This window comes from Mycothermus thermophilus (assembly GCF_041956435.1).
Source record: "Mycothermus thermophilus strain CBS 625.91 unplaced genomic scaffold VTJ04scaffold_3, whole genome shotgun sequence".
In the NCBI taxonomy this organism is placed as follows: Eukaryota; Fungi; Ascomycota; class Sordariomycetes; order Sordariales; family Chaetomiaceae; genus Mycothermus; species Mycothermus thermophilus.
In genome coordinates, this window is record NW_027191429.1 from 3211432 (window position 1) to 3236882 (window position 25451).

The 25451-nt window shown below is 55.5% G+C and overlaps 8 protein-coding genes across 8 annotated transcripts; 5 read left to right on the forward strand and 3 right to left on the reverse strand.

Annotated features, from left to right (window-relative positions):
- Nucleotides 1-1247: 1247 nt before the first annotated feature.
- VTJ04DRAFT_5326 (uncharacterized protein) lies at nt 1248-6240 on the reverse strand (the record flags this gene model as incomplete). Its single annotated transcript, XM_069363430.1, has 4 exons — nt 1248-1517; nt 1579-2360; nt 2415-5934; nt 5992-6240. The coding sequence occupies 4 exons, from the start codon at nt 6238-6240 to the stop codon at nt 1248-1250; spliced, it is 4821 nt and encodes a 1606-aa protein (XP_069220277.1).
- A 1789-nt stretch (nt 6241-8029) lies between these two features.
- Nucleotides 8030-10708, forward strand: VTJ04DRAFT_5327 (uncharacterized protein; the record flags this gene model as incomplete). The annotated part of the gene is made up of 1 exon (XM_069363431.1): nt 8030-10708. The coding sequence occupies one exon, from the start codon at nt 8030-8032 to the stop codon at nt 10706-10708; it is 2679 nt and encodes an 892-aa protein (XP_069220278.1).
- A 730-nt stretch (nt 10709-11438) lies between these two features.
- VTJ04DRAFT_5328 (uncharacterized protein) lies at nt 11439-12023 on the reverse strand (the record flags this gene model as incomplete). Its single annotated transcript, XM_069363432.1, has 1 exon — nt 11439-12023. One exon carries the CDS (start codon nt 12021-12023, stop codon nt 11439-11441), a length of 585 nt encoding a protein of 194 aa, XP_069220279.1.
- A 450-nt stretch (nt 12024-12473) lies between these two features.
- Nucleotides 12474-13601, reverse strand: VTJ04DRAFT_5329 (uncharacterized protein; the record flags this gene model as incomplete). The annotated part of the gene is made up of 1 exon (XM_069363433.1): nt 12474-13601. One exon carries the CDS (start codon nt 13599-13601, stop codon nt 12474-12476), a length of 1128 nt encoding a protein of 375 aa, XP_069220280.1.
- A 2720-nt stretch (nt 13602-16321) lies between these two features.
- On the forward strand, nt 16322-17455 carry VTJ04DRAFT_5330 (uncharacterized protein; the record flags this gene model as incomplete). The annotated part of the gene is made up of 4 exons (XM_069363435.1): nt 16322-16362; nt 16470-16522; nt 16576-16744; nt 16813-17455. The coding sequence occupies 4 exons, from the start codon at nt 16322-16324 to the stop codon at nt 17453-17455; spliced, it is 906 nt and encodes a 301-aa protein (XP_069220281.1).
- Nucleotides 17456-18282: 827 nt separating this feature from the next.
- Nucleotides 18283-19333, forward strand: VTJ04DRAFT_5331 (uncharacterized protein; the record flags this gene model as incomplete). The annotated part of the gene is made up of 2 exons (XM_069363436.1): nt 18283-18409; nt 18468-19333. The coding sequence occupies 2 exons, from the start codon at nt 18283-18285 to the stop codon at nt 19331-19333; spliced, it is 993 nt and encodes a 330-aa protein (XP_069220282.1).
- Nucleotides 19334-21355: 2022 nt separating this feature from the next.
- On the forward strand, nt 21356-22690 carry VTJ04DRAFT_5332 (uncharacterized protein; the record flags this gene model as incomplete). Its single annotated transcript, XM_069363437.1, has 2 exons — nt 21356-21899; nt 21996-22690. 2 exons carry the CDS (start codon nt 21356-21358, stop codon nt 22688-22690), a joined length of 1239 nt encoding a protein of 412 aa, XP_069220283.1.
- A 1043-nt stretch (nt 22691-23733) lies between these two features.
- Nucleotides 23734-25201, forward strand: VTJ04DRAFT_5333 (uncharacterized protein; the record flags this gene model as incomplete). Its single annotated transcript, XM_069363438.1, has 3 exons — nt 23734-23867; nt 24085-24955; nt 25190-25201. The coding sequence occupies 3 exons, from the start codon at nt 23734-23736 to the stop codon at nt 25199-25201; spliced, it is 1017 nt and encodes a 338-aa protein (XP_069220284.1).
- Between the last annotated feature and the right edge of the window lie 250 nt (nt 25202-25451).

Below are 25451 nucleotides of genomic sequence, written 5' to 3' on the forward strand. Positions count from 1 at the left end.
AGAGCGCGAATGACCAGCATTGTCGCGATCTAAAGAAGGGAATAGACACGAAAAGAAGAAAAAAAAAAAAAAAAAGAAATGGATGAAAGTACAGGCCAAAAGGCAAGAAAAGAAAAGAAGACGTAATGAAGAGAAGAGAAAAAAGGTGGCCGGCACACACACAGCGAAACAAACAGCCTGCCTCTCAGTTCAGACAACACATCATGGCTGATGATGATGGTCTGGAGAAGGAAAGGAGAGAAAGAGAGGAATGGGAAAAAGAAGATTGAAAATCCCGACGGGGGTAAAAGGTCGATCTCCCTCCCTTCCCCCATCCTCCGTAGTATCCGCCGTCAAGCGCCATCATCAACAAACCGGGTCCCCTCCCATCCTCTTTCCAGCATTTTCTTCTTTTGTGCGGGCCTCCGACTCGCGTGCTGTTGGCGTTGTTTGATCGACGGCGCATCCCGTCAACGTCTCCATGACACCAGGGAATGGCACCCCCAACCCTGGCTCGTCGTCCTTGGGCGGTGCCATCGCCGTGTTTCATCGCTCCCCAGCAACAGGGGACTTCGCAATGTTTGGGACTGTGCCAAGAAGCATCGCAAGCATCACATCACGATCCGAAACGGCAAAGGGGGCGTTGCCAAGACATGGAAGACAGGTCTGGATTCCTGGTTTTCGCGTCTCTTCTGACGTCTTGTCTGGTCTTTTTGTTGACCAACCCCTGGCCGGCCATAGGAATGTCGAAAAAGTCAACATGAGTGAGTCCGGACCTGTTTTCTCACATGGTTGTGAGCAGACATCCACATCCCTCGTGCGCGCCCAGTCATCGATTTAACGTTTGACATGTTCATGCAAGGTGGAGTTGAGATGTCATGACAAGCGAAGACAGCCAACGTGATGCTCAAATCTGGGACGAACAGGAGCTTCCGAACTGTTATATCAAGCCTCGCCACCCCCGTAACTGACTCGTTGTAGGTGTTCGAGGTCTCAAGTTTCTTTCGCTGTGCTTCAGTGTTCCTCCGTAGGACTAACGACAACTACATCCATCGCAACAATTCCCCATCTAGTGGGGGATGGAGCGGGGCATCCGACACCCGAAGAAGCCCATGGATTTGAGTTTGGCAGACGGGACGATGAATCTATGTATCGACATATGGCTTTGACTATAGACTAGTACATCACGAGATGATCTTCGGGCTTGAACGGATACCGCCAAACCCGTGACATCAGCATCCACCTCATCCCGAAGCCCCCCACCCAGTCTACTCATGCTCCGGTCTCCGCCTCTTGGTGTCCGCGCCCAGATAGTCAATGGCGTTCCGGCACAGCGGGCACGTGTTGCGGCCGCTGTTCTGAAACCACTTGTACAAGCACACACGGTGGAAGGAATGATTGCACGTCCCGCAGCGTTTGTCCGGCAGGGTCTTGTCCTGGGCGATGATGAAGTAGCAGATGGCACACTCCTCCTGGTCCTTGAGGGCGAGCGAGATGTAGCGCCGGAAGGCAGTCAAGCCGTCGACGAGGTTGCAGTTCTGTGTGTGACACGTTAGCCAACAAACTCAATAGCGAAAGGATAAAGAGAGAAAAACTTACGCCAAGCATAATGACCGCCTTTGTCCCCATCAACCAAGCCTGCCACTTCTCCTCCTTGACCGCCACGCGCTTGACGCTGACCACATCAACGGGTTCAAGCGGATATGAATTAGGCACGCGCAAGGCAATGGTTGCGGCATCATCATCAACAGGATACCCGGCCGTGATCTCACGCGCGCTCTTGCTGACCTTGACGGTGATCTCCTGCGCATCCGCACCCCCGCCGCCACCTCCCGTGCTCGTCTCCTTTTGCTTGGCAGACCACTCTACCACCTCGTCCAGGGCGTCCGAGATAATCAGTGGCGAGAAGAACTTCTCCATCCACGTCTGTATCGAGTTCCGTGTCTGCTTGGATGGGCAGTCCAGATACCACATCTTGAACAACCCTGGAATGTACTTGAGGATGAGGTAGAACAGGTGAATCAGCAACCAGTTCATATCCTTCTCGGGGGGCTCAGCATCGGCCAGGTCGATGTTGTAAGAGCGGATATGCTCGGTGGTGAAGCCGGCGCGATCGAGGTTGAGCGCATTCCCAGCAGCATGGCCCAGGACGTCGACGAGGAGAGCGAGGAGAGGGTTCAGGTGTTTGCCACTATTGAGATTTTCAGTGTAGTCGTTGCGAACGCGAAACGAGGCTTTGCTGTAGGCATCAAAAACAAGGTGCCAGGCCAGGAGATAGGAGCGGATGGCGGGTGGAAATAGGGCCAGGTCTTCGTCAGTGTAGTCCTGCGAATTTGGCGCGTTGAGGAGAAGGGACAGAAGTTCCTCGGGAAGGTTGGCAGCTGTGAAGCGTCAGAAGTTGTCACATATTCGATTGGCGATGGTGGGGTGCATACCTTTCTTATCCAACACCACCGAGAGGTTAATATCCTCCTGTGCCGCTGGCAGCGCTTTGTGGAGCAAGCCAAACGCAGCCCTCTGGATCTCTCTAGATTCTGACGCAACCGCCTTATAGATGTCTTCAAGATCCGCAAGAGCGACATCCTGAACCTTGCCAACCATCCGAGCCAGGAGTGCGTCGACTTGTTGAGACGGCAAGCTAGTCGTGTTGTCATGCGGGATGCCGAGAAGTGTGATCAATGCTTTCGTTTCTTCGGCTTTGTGTTCCGCAAGGGCATCCACAAGATCATCATTCGGGTCCTCTACCCCACGCAAAGCCTGCATCAACTTCAAGGAGGCATAGATAGATGGCAGATGCTGGTGTTGTGGGCTGTCTGCGGCGTTGGTCCACAACCAGAGGCAGTACTTGATTGCCTGCTCCCAGTATGGCCCGTACGTGTCTTTGGAACCCGGGAGGAGGCGGGTGATTGCCCTGCAAATCTCAGCAACCATCTGTGAGCCCAGATTGTCTGGCTCTTCAGTCCAGCGGGTGAGCTGTTGCAGCGCAAGGACCTGCTTCCTGGTTTCGACGGGTACTGCACCCGCCTCATACACGTCCAGGCATAGGTTAAGCATCACCAGAGTAACAAGCGTCCGCCCTGCGTCAGAGACTCGCAGGCCTGGAATTTCACTAATGAGGCGGGTGCATAACGTTGCGACAGCCTTAGAAGACGCAAGCGCTTCACCAAACCCAGTCAGAAATGCGGCCGTGGCAAAGGTCGTGTTGGGTGCAAGCCTCATGATGTTGAGCTTGGTGATCCACTCTTCAAGTTCCCCAGGCGCACCTCCATGGGTCTGGACCAGCAGCTGGAACAGTGAGCCAAGCGCCTTGGCGGCATAGAAGGCTTTAGGCCTCGGACTGACCGCCTCGGCGAGCATGAAGTTGATGAGGCGCTCTGTGAGAGTTTCCCCGCTCATGTCCCATCCTGTCCAGTCCCCGCTTGCTGTGACCATGATGCGGACCACGGCAGAGCTGAGGTCACAGAATTCCTGGACCTGGGCCTCAGCCTCAGACCCATCGCTCCACAGCCCTCCAGGTTGTGGGAAAGCAATCTGGTCCAAGGCAATGGCTTCGGTAAGGCACAGAAGGTAGACAAGCTCTAAGAGGAATTCGAAAGGGAGAGATGACGTGTCCACGCCAGACGAGAAGAGCTTCGCAGTGAACAGAGCCATTCGCGCTGGGATGGAGCGTCCGCTGCTGTCGCGGCGTGGCGAAGGTGGAGATGCGTTTGTGGTTCCCTGGACCAGGAAGTACGCGCCACCCATGCTGCTCGTCAGCGAGAGGGATGGATTGGGTGCGCGTTGAAGGTAATTGGAAAGTTCTTCCATCCAGACCGTGGAACTGGGGAAGAGATCTTCGACTGGCACATTCCCTGTTTTGACAGCATCCAGGGCTTGCTGAAGGAGGGTGTCCACGTCGAGTGACGAAGGCCCGGCTTCTTCAAGGTGATTTTCCAATATCGCTGCCACGGGGTTCTGGCTTGTTGGCTGTGCGTCGAGGAGCGCCTTGAGGCGCTTTGCTTCCGAAGAAAGCCTCGCATCCGAGATCTCGGTGAGTGCCAGGAGGTTCGTCACCAGCCTCACATGAAGATCTTCGTTCTCCGTCAGGATCTCACGACGCCTGCTGAGAAGAACCTCGAGAGCAGCGGCGGCAGAGGCGTATGTTTCCGGGACCTCTAGCTTCGCGAGTGTTTCGTTTGCAACCTCGGTCAACGACTCTTTGGAAAGGATGTCATAGGAGAGAGTGGCCTCACAGAGATCCCGTGATTTGTCAACAGATGACCCACCGATGAAATCCTTCCAAACAGACACGAGGAAGCTCTGCAATGAAGGGCTGTTGTGTGCATGCCCAGCAGCCGAAGGAATGCCTATGAGCACTCTGATAGCCGATACCGCCAGGCTCCGATCCGATATCCGCAAGGCTGCATCGGTGAGGGGGCCCCAGATCTCAGCAAACCGGCCTTCGTTGTCGCTCGTGAGCTTATGAAGATCAGACACGAGGTAAGGAAGCGATGCCGAGGACACGATCCTATCCAAAATTTCCGTTTCGCCAGTTGGAAAAAGCGACTCCAGAAGCTTCTGGCCGGCACAGAGGTTGGGGCAATGTCGAAATGCCGCCTGGACCACCGATGCTGCACCAAAGGGTTTGTAATTCCTCCTTACAAGGAGGTCGACGGCACTGTGCAAGACACTGGCAGAGTTGTCGGTAATAATTCCAGAAAGCGATGTATCATCTGGCTGAGAGAGGGCTGTCGCCGCAAAGGCGAACCAGCGCTCACCCTCGGACGCGATCGCCGACTGAGACTCTTGGTAACGCTCAGAGGCCTCGGGCAGGGAATTGGCCATGCGAAGAAGGAAAGCATCCTTGAGTTTCTGCCACTCTTCCTTGATTGCTGCTTGAGTCTCATCGTCTTGGTGTCGAGCCACAATGGCCCAGGCATTGGCGAGGGTCTCGGGGCGTTGAGGTGCGGGTACGGACGACTCTGAGCTGGGATGGAGATAGCGGCGTGTCAGCGCCGTCAAGTTCTCCTCAAGGAAGCTCGCCGGAAGAGGAGTGTGTCGAAGGAACAAGTCGAAGGCCCGTGCATAAGACCTGTACGCTTGGTTGCGCCCGATCAAGGATTCGAGACGACCCGCAATGCCCTTTTGCATCGAAGCGAGAAACCTAGAAACAATTTCAAGAGATGGCTCTTTGTTAGGGACCACCAGCAGGAGTTGATCCAGAGATTTCCAATACTCCTCATCACCACCCTGAGAGCCCTCGGCTACAAACTGCTGAAGCCGTTGCAATGGGTGCTGTTTGGTGCCCCAGACTTGAGGAAACCGTTCCGTCAGAGCGGTCAAAGCTTTGAGCAGGTCTGTCGAGGAGCCAGTTTGACTCTTCTTGATGCTGTCGGAGACAAGCGCTTTCCCGACTGTGACAAGCCGCTTTTCAAGAAGCTCTGGTTTCGAAGAGAGGATTGCAATGACGAACTGGTAGAAGGCTTTCCGTACGAAAGGGTCCTCGGAGTCTGCCATGGACCACAGCGCGTCTGTTTCCAGGTATTTGGCCAGGCCGCCCTCCAGCGCTTCCAGGTCCCCCTTCTTCACAATGTTAAGAGCCAGCGACAGACTGGCGCCAACAACCCGATGGTACTTGGCATCTGAGTCCTGCTTGGTGGTTGCTCGCTCGTCGCTCAGAGTATCGGGAGTCTCCCTAATGGCCTCGGTTGCAAATTCAAGCGCGCGGGTCTGCACGGCCTTCCAAAACTCCTGCTCCTTCTCCTTGGTTTGCAAGAAGGCCGCCAAAGCATCGCTGGCAGCTTTGGAGGCGGTCTTGTCCCGGTCGAAGGTGCCGGCAAGCCATGGTCCTACAAAGTTGGGAAGCTTCTTTGCCATGCGTTTCTTGGCGGCATTGAGCAGCTGGAACAGCAGCTGGTGGGCAAATTTTCGTACGCGCGAGGAATCATCGATGGATAGCCTGGGGTAAAGGTCAATCTGGGAGGCTGTTAGGGGAGCGACGTGGGATCGTGGAGTTCGGGCGGTTCAACGAACATAGGTGTCGATGATAGCCTCCTCCGGACTCGTGTCGGAGCCAAGACGCTGGACGTAAGCCAGTATTTCCTGGAGGGCCTTCTCTTTTGTTGTGCTATCCTTCTTCAGGAGGTTCTTGTAGGGGACGACGACCTCATGGGGGATCGCAGAGAAGTCTGGTGGTGGGGTGAGGTACGAGAGCGTGGTGGTGGATGCGCCGAAGCCGCCGAAGCCGCCGAAGCCGGCGCCAGGCTTCTTCCCCGGAAACATGATGCTGTCGAAGGGAGCGGAGAACGGGCTTGAGGAGGTGTGGAGGGACAGCCGACGAAGCTCTGTTCACGGCGCGGAATAGCAGGACTGGGCCCTGAGCAGGTTGTGTTGTCGGCTCGAGGTTTCGATGCGCCAATGCCAGGGCACAGAATAGAGCGTATGGAGCAGATCAGGTAAGATTTAATTCAAGCACAAGACGCCATGCTCTCTCCACGGTCGACAGCTGCGATTGCCCAATATGGCCCAAGGCTGTTTGAACCCGTCGTCGTACCTGCCTCAGCACTTTTCAGCCTCGCCGTTGTTCGGGGTTCGGTGAGTGACTGTTGCGGCATCCATGGTGGGGCAACGAGGGAGGCTGCTGAAAATTACGAGGCCGAGTGCGGGGCATGTCGTAACGCCGTACGCCACTGTGAATTCAGCTGGAACGGAGTGTACCTAAGCTCAGACTCCTTGAGGATTGCGTCAAATGCTCAGTCTCATAGTAGGCAAGTGTTTCGATTTTCAGGATCCTTGGAGGCGTTCTCGTGTGTGTTCATCCACCCAAGCCTTCTGCTATGGACCAGCGTCAACACCTGGGAGTTGAAGGTCCGTTATGACGGTAACGTAACAGAAGGTCGGTCCACAGCAGACCCTGTCCCTGGCATGCGCATGGAGCCGGAAACGGCATGACATCATCCGGATGAGGTGGATGAGGTTTGGCTGACCTGCCTGGACACAGTACGAAGTACCCGCGGATAGGAGGGCAAATGAGTGCGCACAAGGCCAAAATCGTTCCGGCGATATTCATTTGAAATCTTATTCTCGCAGGGAGCGTGAAGATCTGTTAGGATGCAGAAAACTTGATAGCTCCAAATCTGGAAACAAATGGCGTAACTCAGACAGTTGTCGATGGATGAGTGCCATCTCGGAGCCATCTCCAGGGCACTGCACAGGTGTTCCCAACATGGCCAGACCTTCGGGATTTCCGTCTTCATGTTTCGGATTCAGGCCATGAACTGCGTTGTATTTTGAGGACTTCCATGTATCTCACAAAGAAACACGCCAGCCTCCTGAATTCCCTCGAACTGATCCAGTGTTGCCCAATGAAGTAGGGATGTACATCGGTACGAGTACAGGCTCCCTGTCGCTGGCGCCCTTGTGTCAATTCTACCCCGCAGTTTACGAGTACGCTACGCAGCATCTCCAATTGTTCGGACCACCATTCCCGCGGTGGCCATTGTTCGTTGCAGCCAGCGAATCACATCTTGTTTTCATTCCATGTTCCAGTCGGGGTGTTGCCGCACAGGGGGTGGTCTTGGTGGTTAGCTCGGCATAAAGTAGTGTGGGACCTGGCTGCATCGACGACATACTGTGAGGTACCACTGTGTAGCCATGAATCCCATCTCTCTTCTCCTCTCTTTCACCAGGAGCCAAGTCATGATACCTGGTGACTCGTGTTGCCCGATCCATTTTCGCATCTCATTTGACTGCCCTCCGGTTTCCTTATGGGACAGACGACCGTGATTTCATCTCTGCGGGCACTTCGTGATACCGGCCAGACCTCGAAGCCTCCCTTTTGATGTACTTCCCCTGACTACCAGCTCAGGTGGATTTCCATGACATCACTCCCAGAAGCTTTCTCGGGGCAGCCACGTAAGCAGTTACCGCCTTGCGAACATCTGGCCTCGTTGTCCCGGCGTCTCCTGTCACCGTCGAGCATCTTGGCCGTGCCATCTATGTCTATCAAGTAGCTAACGGTGCTGGTCACTCCAGAGGTAGCGTCAACTTCACTCACGTAGCCGGAACAACCATGTCGTCCACCGTTACCTCCGTCCTCGCCCGGCGCGGCCGGGTGACCAAAGCCGTCCATCCTGCCTCTCTCACCTCCCTACCGCCGCCTGTTTCGTGCGATCACCGGTGGCTGCAAGCAAGGGGATTCCGCTTTGGCCGCTTGTCGTCATACTTTATTCACTACATTTCCCCTGACGTCTATTCACGAGGCAAACCTTCGGGATACAACAAATACTGCGAGAACCTCTATCGTCATCATTTCTCCCATCCTCATTCCTTCACCGAAGAGGCCAAGGCAACTCTTGATCGGTTGTACAAGAGCTACTGGAGCACGAGCCCAGGCGGCAGTCAGGATCCCGAGAAACGCCCGAACAGAGAAGCTTCGCCGCAGAGGACACCGGATAATCCCACGGGAGTCCGACCAGGGCAAAACATCGAAGATGCAGAAAGAGCCCCGTTGGAACATTTCCTCTTCGGCGACCAGAAGGATGGAAGCGCCAAGAAAGAATCACCGTCAAACGAGTCGCCGGCTTCACCAACCCCCAAAGCGGACGAGACCGAATATGTCATCGACCCCATCACGCTCCGAAAGGTGCCCAGGACCCTCTTTGAAAGCGGGTATCACCTTTCAGATCAGGGGGCCGAACCAACCAAGCCATCTGCTGCGTACAAGCCCCAGTTTGAGGCCTTCTGGGCCCCTGAGACAGAGGAGACGAAGCGCGACGTTTCTCCCGGATCAGGGGATAAGAAGACTGGACAAGCCATAGGACAAGACAAGGCATCGGCTGGCGAAGAACACGAATGGCTTTACAAGCCATCAGATTTCTCGAACCAGAAGCAGCAGCGACAAGTTGACAACCCGCCCAATGAGCACCGGGAAGCTTACCAGACAACCACGAGCGACAATCACACTCCGGTCTCGTCCTCGACAAAAGCTGAGTTGCAGCGCGATTACGACCCATTGCCCAGAAACCCCCCACCAATCAACAACAAAGGAGCAGAGACCACAACCAAGACTGCCGACGACCTCGAGCGGTACCGGAAGCCCTATTTCGCCAGCGAGCCCAACGGCAAGTACGCCGCGAATGGCAACTGGCCAGAATACTCTCAGGATGAGCTGGGCAAATATCGTCATCCGTTCTTCAGCTTTGAACCGGATGGCCGGTATGCTCCATCATTCACACAATCCCCGTCTAGCAAGGAAGAACTGTCCAAGTATCAGGCCGTCCGCAGCCATGAGCCGGATGGAAAGTATGCGGCGGAAGCCCAAGCACCTGCGCAGGGAGCGAAGGACGCGGAGAACCATGAAGCGTATGGTTATGACGAAACCGAGACCAAGTGGCTGTCCGAGAAGATCCAGCAAGGTATCTCGGACACAGAAACTGCTGAGTCGTCGAAGCATGACAAGACTGAATCACAGGATTCCTTTTCCGGTCTTGACAAGTCTTATTCCGAGGAGCTCCAGGAGTCGCAAAAGCAGACCAAAGAGGATAATTACAGCATTGGTTCAGCCAACAATAGGTGCCCGGAGCAAGAACATTCACGATCTGGGGCGAAGAAGCTCTTCAATTCCATTCACGGCACGGTTGAGTCCTCAGCCCCCACCGAGTCCTTGTCCGCAACGGAAGGGAGCATTCCCGCCCCAGCCACGAAACGCCGCCTGACAGGAAACTACATCGAAGATTTCCCCGAGGACTTCTCCAAGTCCTGGACGGACGAGCTATCCAACACTAAGTCTTCCGATCCCGTCTCAGAGCAAAACAGCTCTGCAAGCGACCCTCTCCAACCAGCTCTCGATCGCCTCACCACCACCACCGCCGCCGCCGCCACCACTAACCACAAACCCACAAAGACCACCCAAAAGAAGACCACCCCCAACTCACCCGCTGCCGAGCCCGCCATACTCACGAGCTCCCCCTCCCCTCCCTCCAACCAACTAACCATCTACAAAGTCCTCGCCTACGACCCGACCACCCAGTCCATCCACACAGCCGAAACCACCTCCTCCATCATCCCATCCTACAAGCGCGACACCGCCCTCCCGACCCCGGTCAAAATCCTTCTCCAACTCTCCCACCCGGCAAAGTTTATCCCCCACCTGGATTCGCTCTGCAACCAAGGGTTTGAGATCGTCGGAGGAAAAGGGGATATACTTATCTTCCGCAAGGTGAGGGAGGGTAGTGGTGGTGCTTCTCCCGCCGCGGCTACGGAGGGAACTGGGGATGGTCAGTTGTCCGGAGTTAGTGCCGGAGGAGGAAGAGGAGGAGGAGGAGGCGCGACGATCAACCCGATCGACATGACCGGCCAGAAACGCCGCTGGTTTTCGGACAAGGGTGCAGTGCATGAGGATGACGGGTATGACGTGTCCGCGTTGCGGTTCTCCAGTCCGACCGGGTTTGTGAACTACTATGATCTCGCAGGAGCAGGGGTTGGTGGTGGACAGCATGGTTTGCGTGGCAACGGCCAGGAAGGATCTGGGAGTGGTGGCCAAACTCGGTCCCAACAGGGACGTGGCGGCGAGGCATCGGCGGAAGAGGATCTGAGAGGACAGAGGAGGAGCAACAGCACCAGCAACTGGCCGAGAAGAGTCGGTTTGGGCCTGGCTTCGTTGTTCGGCGGGGTGTACGCCATTGGGGCGGTGAGCGAGTATTCTAGGAAGCGTGAGGAGACCACTTGGGAGGGTTTCAAGAAGGCCTAAAGCATTGATTGGCTGTGTTGTGAGGTGGATGGGCATATTCTTGGATCTTGTTTGTTAGGTTGTATCCTGTCTTTGGATCTCTGTCTCGGAGTTGGTATGAGCCATATTGGAATATGGAGCATCAGGACCAAGCCGGAACTTGGATGGTATAGGGTGCTGGGAGCACAGGAGGGAATCAATTTCGGATAGGAGGCGCTCTGGCCTGTCGGTTTGCTTTGGAATCAGATTGTACAATCTCTGAATACATGGGATTTACATGGCTTGAGCTGTGTCTGTGTTTTCAATTCTGGTATTGACCAGCCCCCAACTTTTTAACCTCTGCAACACTCCGAATGTTTACACCCAGAGAGACACAACACAATATGGGTAGTTGTGTCATCATGTACACAGAACCAGAGTTCTCCATCCTAGAAAATTCGTTACTCATTATGACAGACTAAACGCCAAGACCTGTGTGTCCTTTCGTTCCCAAATCCTACCAAGTTCCGTGACCATTTTTACCCCAAAATAGAGAATAGGAAAGGTGCTTCATCCAAGGAGAGTTAAACCAAACTATAACAGAGTAACAGAACAAGGAAAGAAAAATCCCCTCTTTGCTGTCCGTTGACAACGGAGATACACCGTTTGTTTTTTTCTCCGCTCCCAACTCCTCTTCCCCCTCATCCAACTGCACCACCGGTTGAACCCCCACCACCTTGTTGGACTCAAATCTCCCCCGCGGCAGTGTGGCTCAAGATTCCGAGAACGAAAACTCCATCTTCTCCGGCGGCGGGCTCACCAGCAACCGCTGCCGCATAAGCATCAAGTGTTTGTATTCCTGCCGGTCCCAGGACTGCTGGCGGTCAAGGCGCGGCTGCCACGATCCTGTGTGTTCCATGGCTGCCTTGGCGGCGGGGGAAGGCGTGCTCGTGCCGGAGGGGATAGCAGAGGCGCAGGATCCCGTGTCGGATTCGTCTCCTCCTCCTCCTGTTGTTTGGGGGACTTGGAGGTGCCCGGGATCTTGTTTTTGTTGTTGCTGGGTGGGTTGTGGTTGTGGTTCTGATTGTTCTTGGATGGGGGTTGCCTGTTCTTCTTCTTGAGGCTGCGCCTGTTGGCTGTGATTGCGGTGGTGGTGGTGGTGATGGTGGTGATGATGATGTGGGTTGCGGTGATAGCGGTGCGGGTGAGAGGTCTTGGGAGAGAGCAGCGAGGCCGTCAGCTCCGGGTCAATTTCGGGGATGACGGTGGTGAGGTTGGCAGGTCGTCCCTTTGACGGGTGGCCGTCGTTGTGGGATTCTGGTGCCGTTGAGGTTGATGTTGATGGTTGTGAAGCCATGATGACGTGATGTAAGTGATGATTTGTTTGATCAAGAGTGTGTAAGTTGTAAGTGATGTTGTGTTTGAACTGTTTTGCGGCGCCAACAAACCGTGGGGGTGTTGCTCGAGATAAACTTATTTTTGGTGGAATTCGCGAGCGCGAGATCTTGTCAGATGATCTCTGGCAGTTATGAGATGTCGTGTTATATTGCCCGAAATCCTCCATGATTTCGGGGACGGTTCCCTGATTTCGGTCACCCCACGGCGGGGTCCAGCCCGGTCCGAGCGGGGCAATTTTCGGCCACTGGCCCCAGGATCCCGTTATCCGCCTCTCCACTTGGGCCCAGATCAGCGTCCGGAACCTTGGATCCACGGTTCGTCTTCCCGGCGCCACCCAATCAACTCGACATTGCCATCCACATCAATCACGGCCTTGCAGCGAGTGTGTGCAACTATTTCGACCACCATATCACGCCGTATCTGCCGCGCCCTGCCGCATCCCGGACCCGCCAAGCTCGGTCTGCTCGTGCCGGTGCCCGGTTTCTACTCCGGCAACCCGCGATGGATCAGGGAGATTGAACGCCGATCCCCCCGCCGATGTGGGAGTCTTCGGACTGCGCGGCAGCCTCCACCTGAAGCTGCGCGCTCCCGGGCTCGCAGACCGAGGCGACGTCTTCCGGGTTGGTGGGAGCGTGGGTGGTGGTATTTTGAGCCGCCTTAGCGCTGCCGCGGGATCGTTGACCTTTTCGCCAAAGGACTCGCGGATGGTCCGATTGTTGCTCCGGCGTGACTGCATCCACGACCTCCGCGCTATCCATGACCTGCTGGGCTCGATGAGCAAGTCGCCAGGGAGCTCGGCCGGGTTCGGGGCACTCCCAATGACCGGGTTTGCTGGCGGGTTGGCCTCTAACTCGGACGGCGGCGCCGGACTGTCAATCATGGGTTTGGGTGCTTCCAGGAAAAGCCTATCCCGCGGCGACTCGACGATGGGGCTTTGGCTGTGGGACGTGGAGTGCGTGTAGGTTTGGGACGTCTTGGAGGAGCGCCTTGTCATGTCAATTGTGGTATTCCTCGACCCGTTCGGCAGCGGCTTCTCGGACAGGTGTGCTGTTCGTCGACGTCCCCTCTCGAGGTCGCTGCCATCAGGGGAATCTGGGAGCAAGCCCATGCGCGCCATCCGCCTCTTGTACCACCATCGGAAGGCGAAGAATGCCGCGGTCGAAATCAAGACGCCCGCAGCAGTCGTTACGCACACAATGACGATGATGCTCGACGTCCGGCTCAGTGACCCAATTCCGCCCTCTTCGCTCAACTCCCCTGCGGCATTCGTTGATGCCGGGGTAAATGTGGGCCTCTCAGTCATATGGATGACTTTGAACGTCTCGGTCGTCACGGTAACGGTTGTGTGCGTGATGGTCTGCTTTGCTTCCGAGGTTGGACCCGGCGTCGTTTCCGTAAGAACAGGCAACTCTGTCAGCGTCGTCTTTATGTCCGTCCTCGCTCCAGCAGTGGCCGCCGTCTCAGCAGCAGAAAGTCGGACGTCTGGAGTAGGAGGGGATGTTTTGAGGGTTGTTAAGTCCGCCTCAGTCCATGGCATTTGGGTTGCCACTCCAAGGTTGACAGACCCTCCCCCGGATTGCGAGTCCCGGCTTTCCAACACCAGTCGGCGATGCCAGTCGTGTTGATGAAGGCGGTGGGTGGAAAATGAGGGACGTCGGTCGAGGATTTGGATAGTCCCGGTCTTTGTTATAATGCCACACTTGTAAGTAACCTTAAGCCTGCGAGGACTGATGGACAGACGGCTGGTGAGTAGTAGTTGGAGCTGGCTTGGTCGATGTTGGTTTCAGAGGATCATGGTCGCAGAAGCAGGGGCCGGTTTGTTGGAAAAGGGGGTTATTGAAGAGGAACCCAATGTTGGTGAGTTATGAGATGGGACGGGCGGGCGTGAAAGCTGTGTCGATAGGGAGATCCATCAGCCATGTGCCGCTAAGTTGTATCTGGGCAAGGGACTTGTCATTTGGTTCTGCGGCGTAGAACGCAACGATAGCACTCAGCCAGCCATCGGGGGCCGGTGGCGGAGAGCAGGAAAAAAACCCGGAATACCACCACGCCGAGGACTGGGAAAGGAGATTAGCGCCCAGTTTTAACATGGTGAGCTGAAATGTCTTTGCCTTGAGATCGGTACATACAGCATACTTGGAGGAGGCCATCTACAAACGCTCGGGATTTTGCCGCGGGTTACACGAAAACGGCTTTTTGGAGACGTTGACCTAGCTCGGATAATTGCTTATCTTCCCATGGCGTTCTTGTTTAAACTGTATTTCCAACCCAACCTCTCAATGAAACCTACCTAAGTACCGTATCGCGAGTTAGGAGGGGATGGAAGCTGAGAGCGCCGCTCGTGTCCTTGATGTCCTTTTCTGGCCCCTTCCAATCATCCCGGCTGTCAACAGTTGGTGCCTGCTCACCTAAGCGAGAGAACCGAAGCCAGGGGGCGGCGGCGCAGTCGTCACTCCGCCCAACCCAGGCACTCACTACAACATAGCATCTACATACAGACATAGATCTGCTCTCCATCGTGCCATACGAGGGTCGAGATTTGCTAAAAAGGAAATAGGAAGAGATCAAGAGATGAGGAGAGAAAGGGACCGCTCTGTGTGCCGCAAACCCAAGCTCCAACCGAGCTCAGCTGACACCCAACGCAGCGAGCGAGAGGACCTTTCAATGTTGCAACCTTCCTCGAGAATGCATCGATTGCATCACAGCCCCCAAAAGTAACCGTTAACGTCAAAATCGGTATCCAGCTGAGGGCTGAAGATGCGTGCCGAGCGTCGTATGGTTTCATCCGGAGGGACTGACATTCCGCGCTGGATACTGTAGAAGCTGTTTCAGCATCGGCTGCTCCACTATCTACCTCTATATCTGAACCTTCAAAAGCCTCAGGTTTCCAAGACGCGCTTAACTTCCGCTGCCTCCAGCTCGGATATCCTTCGGCTCTGCCAGGGCTTTCCAATCTTTTCCAACCCGGCTGAGAGCCCCAAGAAGAAGACCATCAAGTAGAGGTCTTCACAGGTTGAGACCCTCGACTCTGGACGGCGCTCGTCTCATATGTTCCTTCCTATCAACCCAGTTGTCCATCCCCTTTGCTTCCATTCCACCGGGGAAGCAACGCCCACTTGGGCGGGAGTGCACCGCTGCTGCAGTTCTAGCAACCTAACACATGGATCACTCCCACGAACGGCACCCACCTGAGCTGGCAAACCACCAACCATACGGGCACATTTGGTGCCTGGAAGCCCCCTACAAACGCCCCAATCCAAACCCGCCGTGGCTTGCATCCGACGCGGGAAGACTATCGACGGGCCGCAAGCCTTTGCTCCTTCGCGCTGGCTTGGCATGCAGGACGGGAGTTGGGGGCTGTGTGTTGCATCGGACCGAAGAGGATTCGCTCGCGCAGGGCTTTTGAGGTTCAGCCACGATCTTGTTTGAAGGTTTCGAGAAAAAAATAGATACAAGAGGTAGTGACGTTCCAACGACCCGTCCAAGGCGGTTACAAGATTGCGTTGAGTCTTTCCAATGTGAGCAGAAACAACCACAACGTTCTCTTCTCGAGGCATGTACGCCGCCCGCATCCTTTGCCTCTGTTAAGAGCGGTAGTTGAGGAGGATCGATTTCGCCTACAAATATTCTGACGACACTAACAGCGGGTCCCTCTGTGTGCGCCTTCTCTCTCGTTCTCGACTCCCCCTTTGTTCGTTCTTGTTGTTCTTCTTCTGGTTTGAGGATTTGGCATGTTGAGAATGAGACTTTCCTTTCCTCGAATTTTAACGCCCATAACCCTTTCGCAGAAACCTGGAGGCCCCTTGCTTCATTCCCCCCAATGTGGTTTTTTGAGTGCTCCAAGAGCTGTACTTGTACTGCCTAGTGCATGAGCTCTTGATCTGACGAGATCCAGTCCTGCTGACCTAGATCTAACATGCAGCGGAAGGGTTGCATTGCCAGCGTATGTCAGACGCTTAAACGCCTTACACCAACCTACAAAAGTTCCTCTGACTTCAATACCCACGAAGTTGTCATGCGCAATAGTATCAATGAAGGTCTTGCAAGATTCGATATGGCGGCACGGCTTGGACTCTGTGACAACCCTAACCCTTCACTCAGAAGGTCCCCGCCTTGAATGAACGCCACATGCCAGGTGCTCGGCCACATCGGAAACCTCGGGTTCTTGTGCAGTCCCCCTCTTGTCGAGTTCAATCGCAATCTTACAGCACTCTTCGTTCCTTTAACAATCCTGACGAGGAACTAGCATTGGGAATTATGGGCCCTAAACCAGGCCAAAAGACGGTGCTCATCACCGGGTACGTTGGTCCGAGCCATGTCGTCACTTTCACATGCCCAACTTGAATGAGGCTCTTGCCATCAGAGTCTGTGAAGCCCTCAGTTACGCTGACCCGTCTCCATCTAGTTGCACGCCGGGCGGCATTGGGCATGCCTTGTGTCTTGAGTTTCAAAAGAAAGGTATTGGTGCCCGGATTCCTTTCATTTCTCAAAAGTCACTCACACCTCGCCAGGCCTGCATGTCATCGCTACGGCCCGCAACCCGGCCGTGCTGGCCGAGCTGGCCGAGTCGGGCATGTCCGCTCTGAAGCTCGATGTCACAGACGAGGCCAGTATCAAGTCCTGCCATGATGAGGTAGCCAAGCTTACCGGGGGCACGCTCGACATTCTTGTCAACAACGCGTAGGTCCTCGCTATCTACTATTCCATGACCATCGTTAAGATCTCATCATCGTTGACACATGCAACAGCGGCCGCACCCACACCCACCCGGCCACGGACCTCTCGATCCCCGATGTCCGCGAGACCTTCGAGACCAACGTCTTTGGCGTCATGGCCATGTGCGCCGCCTTCTCGGACCTGCTCATCGCCGCCAAAGGCCTGATCATCAACATCGCCTCCCTGGCCGCCATCACCCCGTACGTCTTCGGCTCCGCCTACTGCGCGACCAAGGCCGCGGTCGCCGCCTACTCCCGCACGCTCCGCCTCGAGCTCAAGCCCTTCGGCGTGCGCGTCATGGTCGTCATGGCCGGCACCGTCAAGTCCAACATTGCCAGCCGGACCCACCGCACGCTCCCGCCGGACAGCATCTACCAGCGGGTGCGCGAGGTGTTTGAGAGACGGTTGACATTCAGCCAGAACAATGCCACGGTGGATACGGCCACCTTTGCGCGGAAACTGGTGGCCAAGGCGCTCGCGCCGGAGTGGCCACTGTTGCTCAGGAGCTGGTTTGGCAGGCCGGATTGGTTCTGGGGCGGCGGGAACGCCACGCGCGTGTGGATCGCGACGTGGTTGGGCGAATGGATTCTGGATATTGCGCTGTATCGCAAAATTGGCATGACTACTCTGGAGAAGGTGTTGAAGGAGGAAGAGAGGCAGAAGAAACTCAAGTGAAGGGACTCGGGCCGATAAGATGGGATGGGAGGTATTCTGCGTTCATAGTTGCTTCAATTTGTTATCGTGAATTTTCTATGTACAACGAAATAACCTTCGTCGGATTGACAAGTCAGGGCATCAATAACACGGCATTGGGTTGGTCCAACCCTCCGAACATGTCCCAAGGCGCTACGTTGACAAGCTGGCCTGCCAGCTTGATGAGGATCCTACGACAACTAGGCAATCTACTACCTGCAAACGGGTTAGCCCCTGCACTTCTTGGAAAGAAGCATAGGTCTCATTGAGTGAAAATAGAGAGCTTCAGGAGGTGTAAGTATCATCAAAGACTTCAGCCCCGTCTTGAAACATGTTTTTTGGAAACCTAATATCATCATAGTGCTCGAGGCGTAGGTCAGGTGTCGGTTGTAAAGAGGATGGAACTTACCTTGAGGCACAAACAGCGTTGGTTGGCGAGTCAAGGTTCTGCAAGACTCGACGTGGTTGTCTCAACGGGAAGAGAAGAAGTCCAAAAAACAGCAAACCCCAAACGGAACGGTTTGGAAGCTTTTGAACTTTTGCTGGGACCCACCAAAACCGCGCTGGCGCCAAGACCGGGCATCGTGCGGACGGCTTATGTCATCATCCAGACCGCGCCGAGACACCCAAGAAGGCCGCCGCCAGCCGTGCAACCACATCCGGCGACCTTCAATCAACACCAACCACCCCTCCGACCGACTCCATGGTCCGAATGACTTATTAACTCTGTCATTCTACGCACATATCCTCCTGGGTTTCGTTTGGAGTCCTTTTCTCTTCCTATTTGTCGCTTCCTTCATTTTGTCATCATGGCGCTTGTTAATCCATTGCGATTGCTTCTCGTCGGGTCGCTTCTAGGAGGCGCTTTAGCAAAGCCTGTCAAGGCCAACATTGAGGATGACGACGACACTCCGCTGCCGCTGGTTATCTGGCATGGTACGAACGGCCCTCTTTTCCTTGCGATTTCTACTTCGGATGCTAACCTTCTTGCCAGGCTTGGGAGACAGTTACCAGAGCGAGGGCATGCGCCGCGTGGCCGAGCTCGCCGACGAAGTCAACCCCGGGACCCTCGTCTACCCAATCCGCATCGACGACAGCGAGTCGCGCGACCGGTACTACTCCTTTGTCGGCAACGTGACCGACCAAGTCGCCAAGGTCTGCGCCGACATCGCCGCGCACCCGATCCTCTCGACCGCGCCCGCCATCGATGCCCTCGGCTTCTCCCAAGGCGGCCAATTCCTGCGCGCCTACGTCGAGCGCTGCAACAAGCCGCCCGTCCGGAGCCTCGTGACCTTCGGATCCCAGCACAACGGCATCACCACCTTCCGCGACTGCGAGCCGACCGACTGGATCTGCCGCGCCACCATGGCCTGGCTCAAGAACGACGCCTGGAGCAACACCGTGCAGGGCAAGGTTGTGCCGGCGCAGTACTACCGGAACCTGGACGAGTACGAGCAGTATCTCGAGCACTCCAACTTCCTCGCCGACATCAACAACGAGCGCGAGGTCAAGAACGACCAGTACAAGAAGAACATTGCCAGCCTCGAGTACTTTGTCATGTACATGTTCGAGGACGACACGGTCGCCATCCCCAAGGAATCGGCCTGGTTTGAGGAAGTCAACGGCACCGCGAGGATCCCCCTGCGCAAGAGGAAGCTGTATACCGAGGACTGGCTCGGCCTGCAAGCCCTCGACGCCAAGGGCGGCCTCAAGTTCCTCACTGCTCCCGGAGAGCACATGCAACTGTCCGAGGACCTGCTGAGGGACACGTTTGCCATGTATTATGGCCCCCTCAATCTGCACAGGGGAAGGTCGGAGCCGCGGCCGGCTCTGTACCCGGAGGACGCGGGTGATCTTTGAAGAGGAGTTTGGGATGAGGAGTAACGGCTATGACGGATGCTGGAAATCTGGTTCTCGATTTCTTTAGGGCCTGGTTTGCACTGTACTGGAGTTTGGCGTTCCTGCGGAGATGGATTGCCTGGGTAATTGTGACTGGATCGGGAAGGGATGGAAACAGGAAGGATCTGGGATCTGGGTGCAGATGGATTATTTGTTCCGCCTCTTGGGGATAATGGGAAGACGGATGCCGAGCGCAAGGTAGTTACCTGTTGGGTGCGTACAACAATCAAGAACTTGATCACGGATATGTGCAAGAGGTGTTTAGTCTTCGATATTGGACATTCCCATGGCCATGGGCTTGGGGCCGGAATCTTGCAGCCCATAGAATGTTGTGTAGGTTATCGCATCCACGTCCGTTTCACGTTCAATAGAGCGCGTGGGGGGACTCACTTACCTTGGTGATGTATGTGGCCAGAGGCGGCTGCGGCCCGGTAGTTGTGAATTCGGCGATACTACCATACCTAGGCAGAGCCGGTGGTGTGGTGGTGCGGGCGGTTCGGCACCTGCGGCGAGGATGCATACCGCAATCTCGACGTGAACGGTTGCCGAAATTGAATGTCGTGGGCAAAAGTTTGTTGGTTTCATTCATGCATGTTGGACGAGGATCACACCTATCCGTGCAACGTTGATAAGACGACTGGGGCATCCACACAGCTATTCCACTCCACTGAGCTCTAGACTTCACAGGAATAGAAACACATCCTTTTCGAGGACTCGAGCGGAGAGGGTTCGAAGTCTGTGGAGGTGGCGCCATACGTGTGGACGGGTTAGGATCAAGAGTTATGGATATTCTTCCGCTGGACAAAGTCACCTACAAACACTATTCTGAAAATTTGGATATAGAAAAGATCGGAGGGAAGATCATCTCCACCGCAAGTGGGTGTATCGAGGATCAATGTCACCTCATGGGCAGCTCAGAGGTACTGTGTAGGCAACATTTGTTACAAGCGATGCTCAAAGACGAGGTTCCTTGACCGAGGAGGATCACAAGAATCAGTGGTCCAGCACAACCGAAACCCGAGAATCAACAGCGACCAAGCACCGGAAGAGACCCGGCATGCGGTTGCGCTGACCGAACACCTTCCTGCCAGGGGCATATCAACGTGAGCTCAAGATGGCAGGCTCACAGACAACCCTTGCTCCTCAGAGCCTCCGCCACAGACCCCCTGTGCTGAACAGATGTTGGACTAAACTCGACCAGGCGTAGCGGCGGTCCGGGGCGCAAATCCTTCCGGCCATCTCACCATTGGTTTCCTTTTCCGCCGTTAACGGTCAAACCAACTGCGATCCAGCCAGGACCAGAGAGGTCCAGGGCACTGGGGCGCCGGTCACCCTTGCGCCGATGATGTGGGCGATGTCGCGTCTGTTTGGGGTCCAAGTGAACACCGGGGGAACATGCCAGGCCCCCAAGTGTCATGGCCCAAAACTACCCGAGGTGGTCGCTGCGATGGTTTGCTGTATCAAATACCGGGTTTCTCTCTCCGAAGTCCTTGAACTCCTACTGCACCCTTCCACGTCGCCGTCGAAGCCTTCCTCCAACACAACTATCAGCACGTCATTCTGTCACTCTGGGAGGTTGCGCCCAGACCCAAACCCGACAAGCTTCTGCGCTAAGGATGGCTGGATGACTGACACAGCGGCTGTCTCTTAGCCAAGGCGGCGCCGACTAAACACAAAGCTGGGCGCTATCTTGAACACCCCGAAACCTCGAGAGCCTTACAGCGCTAGGGTAGACACGGCGGCACTCGTTGATTTGAAGAAGGCTTCCGACGTCCCCAGCACATTAAGACTATCTCATCACAGGCAGCCCAGATACGGATTCTGGGACATGCTTCTTACCTCACCATTCGCCGACCCACAAGGGACGGGATTATTCACGTCGACACGATCTCACCGAGCGTGACTCTGAACGAACAACCTGGGTCCAAACCTACAAGACAACCTACCGAGTGAAGACGGCTCAAATCCCAGTGATCCAACAAGATGGCAGCAATCACCGACCAAGACCGGACCATCCTCGGCCCGCTCATGTCCGTCTTCACCCCACCGGCGTCATGTACCGTGGCAATCCCAGAGAGGAACAACCTCGCCCGCTGGGGGCAAACCTGCGTCCCGCGCACGGCCCAAGACAATACGGCATGCTGGCCGCCGACGACCAAGGGTGTGGCAGTCCCGGGGCAGGAGCTTCAAGGTTGGGGCTTCTACTCTCCCGGCGTCTTCTGTCCAGTGGGGTATCAAGCAGCTTGTTCGGCAGTGGCGGGCGAATGGTCCGAGTGGCCGGTGCAATTCAGCATGGTGCCTGGGGAAGCATTCGTGGGTTGTTGTCCCCAAGGGTTTGAGTGTGCGAATATTGGCGGGCAGACGTGCGTGTCGCGGGTAAAGGGGGCGTCCGTTCAGACAGTGTCCTGTCAGGATGGAAAGACAGTCAATGCGGGAGTCACTACGGCGGCGTCGATGGATATTTTTGCGCCGATGATCCAAGTTGCGTATCAGAATTCGGACCTCACTGCGGAGAATACGGCCGAACGTACGACAAGTTCCTCCCGTCCTTCTCCCACAACTCCATCTGGTCCCTCATCCTCCTCCGATTCCTCAACTTCATCTAACACCTCGTCTTCTTTAGCCTCCTCGGACTCATCAGACTCATCCGACTCTTCAGACTCTGCCAGTTCCCGCTCCTCGCCAACTTCACCCCTCTCACCCGGGACGCCCGCTTCATCCTCACTCCCTGGGTCATTGCAGACTTCTGGCGTCGGCATCCCCGGCCTATCCAACAGCGAATCCGCCACATCAAACAACAACAATAACAGCGGCCTTTCCTACGCCGCGGTTGCCGCAATCTCCGTCCTCTCGACCCTGCTAGTAGTCGCCATCATCGGCGGGGCGGCCTTCGTGTGGTGGCGTCGTCGCCGGCGCAACAACAGCAACAGAAATACCTGGCCTCAGCCCGATCCTTCTTCCAACGTCATGACCAGCCCTGTCGATCAGCCACCCGCACCGGCAGCCACGTTCGTGGTCAGCCCGTCGTCCGAATCCAGCAGCACGTCGGTGAACAAGGTCAGCCAGCTTGTGCCTTTCCAGGGAAGCACGGGCAGACGGACTCCTGTGGAAATCGACAACGAAGAACGGTTCGAGGCGCCGCCGGGGTTGGTTGTGGGGTATTATGATCAAGCAGGGAACGGCAGTGGGAATGGGTCTTCTCCTGTAGTGGCCGCAGGGCAACAAACAGGGGGAGGATGGCAGCCGCCTCAGCACAGTCGGTATCCCGACGGGTATGGAGGGTCGCCGGTGGAGATGCCGGTGCAGAGGTTCACATAAGGACGAGTGCTTGGGCGTTTTGGTTTGGTATCTTAAGGTGTTGGAATCTTTTGATGGTTTCTTGGGATTTGGGTTGAAGTTGGATATTTACTGCCATGGCGTTTGGAAGCCGGGTCAGGTTCTCGGAGTTTGGCGCCAAGTTTGTCATTTGAGGAGGATTTACTGACAGTTAGCAACAGAGATACCTCAATGTGCTTGTTTTGAATAGAAGAGCTAGTGGCTTCATTGTACAGATGCTTGTCTTATTTGATATCCCCCTGGATGTGTGTGGAATGTTGGAACTCACCTGCCTCGAGACTGGGACGGAGGATGTGGCTCGGAGCAGCCGAGGCTGGCTGAAATGTTTCCGGAACTGCTTCCTCGCAGCCCTCTTCGCTGAACGGAGGTTCCGAGCTCCAGAAGGGCTACGGTTTCCGGCGCCTTGCTTGGCGCTCTGTATATATGCATGCCACTTCTAGAAGACCTCCGCGAAGCGTGGTGGTTGGGCAGCACGGCACCTAGCCCAAAAAGCAGCTGAAAGCATCTTTCATGTGAGGCTGTGGCAATTGAGGCTGAATGGTGAAGTTGGAGCAGGGTTTTGCAGACTGCTGTCTGATGTGGCGCGCGTTTTTGCTTGCAGCAGACCTATTTTGGCACAATAGACTCTGCAGCCTTGCGTTGTGTCACCGCACATGGCCACTAACATGGCAGTTCTTGACCCAAGAATTCGGCGGCTTGAACCCGTATGGACTTATGGAGAGCCATGCATCCATCTGTTGTCATTGAGGTCGTGGTGTTGGTTTCAGCCTCATTGTGAACCTAGTGCGAGGTAGAACACTGGTAAGACCTGCTTCGAGGCATGAGGCTGAATAGACACGATGGGACAGAGGTTATAAGGCAAAACAAGAGATCGATTGGGCATGTAAGCTGAGCTAGGCTACTTACCACGGCACCTATAACCAAGCCTTGAATCAAGGTCACGATTACTGTCAGACAGCTGGTATCGATTTCTTCTCCCTCTGTGATTTCTCTCCAACTCCGTTTAGTATTTCGGCAATGACAAGATGGATCTGCTTACACCATCCACCTTCATCACCACTACTCTCGCAACCCCCGTTCCTCCAGCTTCTCCTTCTCCTGCTCTTCTCGCAGCCGTAGCGAGGATGACAACCGGACCGTCCTCTGCCTCAGAGCCGTCGTATCCTCTAACCACTTGTCTACCCGCGAATATGCCCAACGCATGGCGATGAATCTCGCTTTATACAACGACCTCATACGACCCCGTGGGAGACGATTTCCACACTTACACTCTGACCACCACTTTTGAGGACCCTCTCACGGCCACGTGCTTCACCCTCACCGCGCCGGATCAAAAGCCTCCCACTGGACTTTTCGTTTTATACGTCATCTTGCAGGACCAAACCCGGAACTACCTCCGATGTGATCACCGCCGGGGACTTTACCTCGGGCCAAGTCATCACCTTCTTCCCCGGCGAGGCTGACCAAACCGTTGTCACCTTGACTTCCTCCGCGACGGCCTACACCGCCACCCGCACCGCCAGTGAGGAGCAGATCTCCTGTGAGCTCGTGCCCACCGAGGACAATCCATACTTCTGCCGAGCCTCCACGGGCGACTGGGCGGTCCTCATCCTCAATATCTACTCCCTGTTCTTGAACTGGTGGCTTTCCAACGTGAATCTGCTCTTGGACGGCCGGTTGCGCGACTTCGCCGAGGCGCTCCTCTGGGGCGGGCTGCGCAGCTGGGCTCTCGGCTGCGCGGCAATTCTGGCCCTCTGGTGGGGGGATGACGCCGGCGACTGGGCGCGCATCTACTTTATGGGATGGTACAGCGGGAGGGACGAAAACGATTCCTGGATTCCCGGTTGCAGTTTCACGTATTGGATGAGTTTCCTGGGTGAATCAGCGACGGTGGCCGGCGTGGCGGTGGCGTTCCGCCAGATCTCACAGCTGCCGGACTATGATCCGACAAGAACTTTACAGCATACGGTGATGGCGTTTCCGACCCTGCCGACGGCGGTGATAGGGCTGTGTTTGCTCGCCGCCGAGGTGCGCGATCCGTCACGAAGGTGCTTGCTCTGGTTGACGTACGGAGTGCTGCTCGTGGTCGTCATCGTCTTGGCGGTCATGGTTAGAGGGACGTTCAAAGACCACACTTATCCGAACGGGTGGATCGCGGTACTGATTCTCACCGCGTTCCAGTCCCAACCGCACTTGATTCTCGGCGTGCTGAGCTTCTTGACTGGTTTCTGGGCACGATCCTGGCCGGTATTTTACACACTTCAGAAAAAAATCCGACCGTCGCCATACTGTAAACTGAGGTGGAACACTTCAAGGGGATTCTGGGCTGCCATTACCCTCCTGACTGTGGTGGGCGGTATTGTTGCGATGGTGGGGATTGTACTGCACGTCTGTCGCGTATACAAGAGGTGGAAACGGGATCCTCAACGCCGGCGTTGGATACGTCGTTTGATGTATCTCCCACTTCCTGGCTTCACACAGTGGCCTGAATGAGTACCACGGACAGGGCAGATGGGGAGACAGGTGAGACGAGGTCAATTTCTTGTGTGTTTTTGTGGAGTTTGGATGATCATGTCGAGTGTACCTGACATGCTTCAGGGGATTGCTTGCAGCGCAATGCATTCAGTGCTTGCAGGGGGCACATGCAAGTGCTGGTTCTCTTGTAGATTGACGTCATCAACAGGAGAGATCTTGGAGTGTTTAGACTTGCCACAATGAAATTAGAGACGCCGCTCATTCAACC